The following is a 3,260-nucleotide window of genomic DNA, read 5'->3' as shown; positions in this document are numbered from 1 at the left end:
GCCTGCGCTCTTCACACGCCTCCTGCAGGGCACATTTGGTAAAGTTCGTGCATGCAGGCTGCCGCCAAGCACAGGGAGTAGCACAGCTAAGGAAAAGGGCAAAAAAAAAATGGCGGACGGAGTGGTTTGGCGACCCCCGTGAAATGGTCGTGCGACCCCAAATGGGGTCGCGACCCACAGGTTGAGAACCGCTGCTTTAACTCAAAGTAACTTTAAATAGCTGAATTTTTAAAACGGCCCTCTGGTTGGTGGGTGGCAGTATAAAATCTTCCTCCACATCATGGCTTTAAGCAAATCTTTATTACTCTTGGCGGCAACCAATTACCTTCTGCTGGCCTGCTTGCAAGATGCCTGGGAATTGCAACTTCCCGCCAGTTTCCCCACTGACTGGTTGTTGGAAGCCAGCAGGAAGTTGCAAGGAAGTGCTTACCGAATGGCCCACAGTTAATGATGGCAATGGGGACTGCAGGGATTGTTATCATTAAGCAATGGGGACCGCATTGCTTAGTGATGGAAATAATGCGAAAGTGTACAAGTAAAAAATTGTGCTATAGCATGATGCATAACCTTGCAAGGAATTCAGGCGCACACATCTTGGAATTGGCAATCATTTGCTGGTGGCCACTAAAATGGCCTGGTTTAGTTTTACTCTGGCCCTGAGAAGGGATAGAGATGAGCTTCTTAAGTTTCCTTTCTACAAGGGGGAAGGAGATGAGTTGCATTCCCGCTGTTCCCTCCACCTGTATCCTCCCATGTCTGATAGCTCATGCTCTGGGATTTTCAGGAGACTACACGGGATCAGAAAAGAAAATTATGTTATGAGTTGATATATGCGCATCTTTCTTTCAATTTCTTTTTCTGACACATGATAATGGCTTCAGGTCTTAATTGAAAATCAAATGAAGGAAAGAATGCTCGTAAACTAGTATCAATAATAATTAAAACTAGAAAATGTTGCTAACGTTTATCAGGTATTATGGTGGAGGTTTCTGTTTTTCTGAAACCCAAATTATTCCTTTTGAATTCTCCAAGAACTGAGCCAGTCTATGAGTAATAGTAACAAGGCACTCCGATTGCTGTGTAATAAGGAACCATTTTGTGTGTGTGTTTTCCAATGGTTAGATACATCTGCCTGTAGACACAGCAGCATCTGGTATCCATCCAGTCTACTTTTGCAGTGCTCACTATGTTGAGATGTTGCTGAAAGCTGAGTTGCCACTTGTTTCTTCTGCTTTCCATATGTCTGGATTTACATCATCACAGGTAATAAGAAAAAATACCCCGAGGAACTGTTTTGAATGTGCCATTGAAAAAGACTATTCCCTAACTGTAATCAAAGTGCTACCCTTTTCAGTAATGTGATCCTATAATGTCTACTTACTGAGTTCAAATGAACTTACTGTTTTTAATATAATTGTATTAAAGATTACAATTGCAATGATGAAAAAACTAATACAAACTAGGTGCAGAAAAAATTGAAAAGAAAGAATATGAATATAGTAAATAAAAAAATAAATATATAAAGAAATGACAAAAATATGTATAAATATCAAAAAATCATATCTTCTTCCCATCTTACCTATAAACAAATCCTCAAAACCTCATTTCAGTTCTGATCATCAAAAGTCCATTCAGGATTACTAAAAATAAGAAAATACCTATTTTAGCCTTGATCAAATAAACTGAATTCATATTTCTTCTTTTAACAATCTTGATCTTTAATCTCTTCAAATAATGTCCTAGAACTTGATTTCTTTTCATTTTTTTCTTTGTCCCTTCTCACAAAATTATTCAAAGCCTTGACAAATACAAAGCCTCTTGTAAATACAAAATTACCCAGGTCACTCTTTTAGGTTATTACTTCTATAGACATTTTAAGTATGAAATCATCAACTGATTTCTTTGTATATCCAGTGTAGCAACTTTTTCCTTATCATTCTTGTAGCTTGTCATCTTTAAATACACTTTCAGATCAGGCTCAGTCTGATCTGATAAAATTTGTTCTTCCATAGCTTTTTTTTTAATATATATATAAGAAAATTTTATTAATTTTTATAGTTAAACAATAAGTAATATGATGCATTTATAACACAAACATACACAAAGAAAAACAATCTAAATCAATACATTATCAGAAACGCTCAGCAGTTCCCGACCTGCCTCTGCCCTCATCCACTTGCCTTTCCTTCCTACCTCTAACCCACAACCACTCCACCTTCCTCCTTCCCCTTCTACATCCCCCCTCTTCCTGACCACCTCCTCGAGTGCAAGCCGGGATACCAACCGAGCGCTTCCTCTTGTCAATACAATTATAACATATAAGTACATCAATTTTTATTTTAATACTTCTAACCTCCTCCCCCCCCTGAACTTCCCAGAATCATATACAGGACTAAAACAAATCATTCCAAATCTAACTTACAATTTAACTAAACAAATATAATACTAACAATATATACCTACTTTAACTCAAATAAGGCAATAAAATTAATTAAGATTAATTAAAAACCAATACATCTACTTAAAAGCTATATATCATTTAATCACTCCATACATCTAAAATAATCTATCCACCTTCAACATTTATTTTTTTCCCCTTACATTTTACACTTAAATTTTCCCTTCACTTCCTTCCCTCTCCAATATGTACTTTCAATAAAATCTTAAGTCAATCTTAATTTTTTACCTCTTTCAGAAAAAAAAAGAAAAAAAAGAAAAAGAACAAACAATTCTTTACAAACATATAGTCTCATTTCCAGCATTTATCCATCTTTTGGTTTACAAAGCTTGTTAAGCATTCCTTGCATGTCTGTGGCAACTGCACTCTTTGGCCTCGCTCCGCTCACTGGCTCCGAAGGTTGTGGAAAAGTTATAGAAACTGTTTCTTTTTGTTGCTGTCTCTCTTTGCGCCTATAAGCAGCACGGGTCATCCTTTGCTCCTTCTGAGGATCTTCTACAGATAATGACAACATGGCCCCAGGCAAATCCACAACAGGTTGCTCCATCAGATCTTCCTGTACTTTAGATGTCGATGATGATGACATATCAGCTTTCAGGACAAACATATAAAAATCTCTGGCTCTTTGAACAGAGTTTAATCTATGCCTGGTCCCTGCAAAATTTAATATAACACCCAAAGGAATTTCCCATCTGAAAGGTATCTGCCGCTTCTTTAACTCCTGAGTCAGGAATGCAAAATCTTTTCTTCCTTTTAAAATCTTAGGAGGTATTTCTTTCAGAAGTATAATATCTTGTGCGGC

The 3,260-nt window shown here is 37.0% G+C and overlaps 1 protein-coding gene across 1 annotated transcript in view; it reads left to right on the top strand.

The window, feature by feature from the left end:
• The window catches only part of TBC1D32 (TBC1 domain family member 32), a 93,290-nt gene that overhangs the window by 79,432 nt on the left and 10,598 nt on the right, over positions 1-3,260 (top strand). Inside the window, exon 31 of the mRNA XM_015819906.1 lies at positions 1,123-1,263. Coding sequence (XP_015675392.1) covers positions 1,123-1,263 — 141 coding nt within the window. The remainder of the gene's footprint in view (positions 1-1,122; positions 1,264-3,260) is intronic.

This window comes from Protobothrops mucrosquamatus, unplaced genomic scaffold (assembly GCF_001527695.2).
Source record: "Protobothrops mucrosquamatus isolate PMUCROS unplaced genomic scaffold, P.Mucros_1.0 scaffold1016, whole genome shotgun sequence".
NCBI classification, from domain to species: Eukaryota; Metazoa; Chordata; class Lepidosauria; order Squamata; family Viperidae; genus Protobothrops; species Protobothrops mucrosquamatus.
Note: the sequence above shows the minus strand (reverse complement) of the source record. Positions and strands in the feature narration are given on the sequence as shown.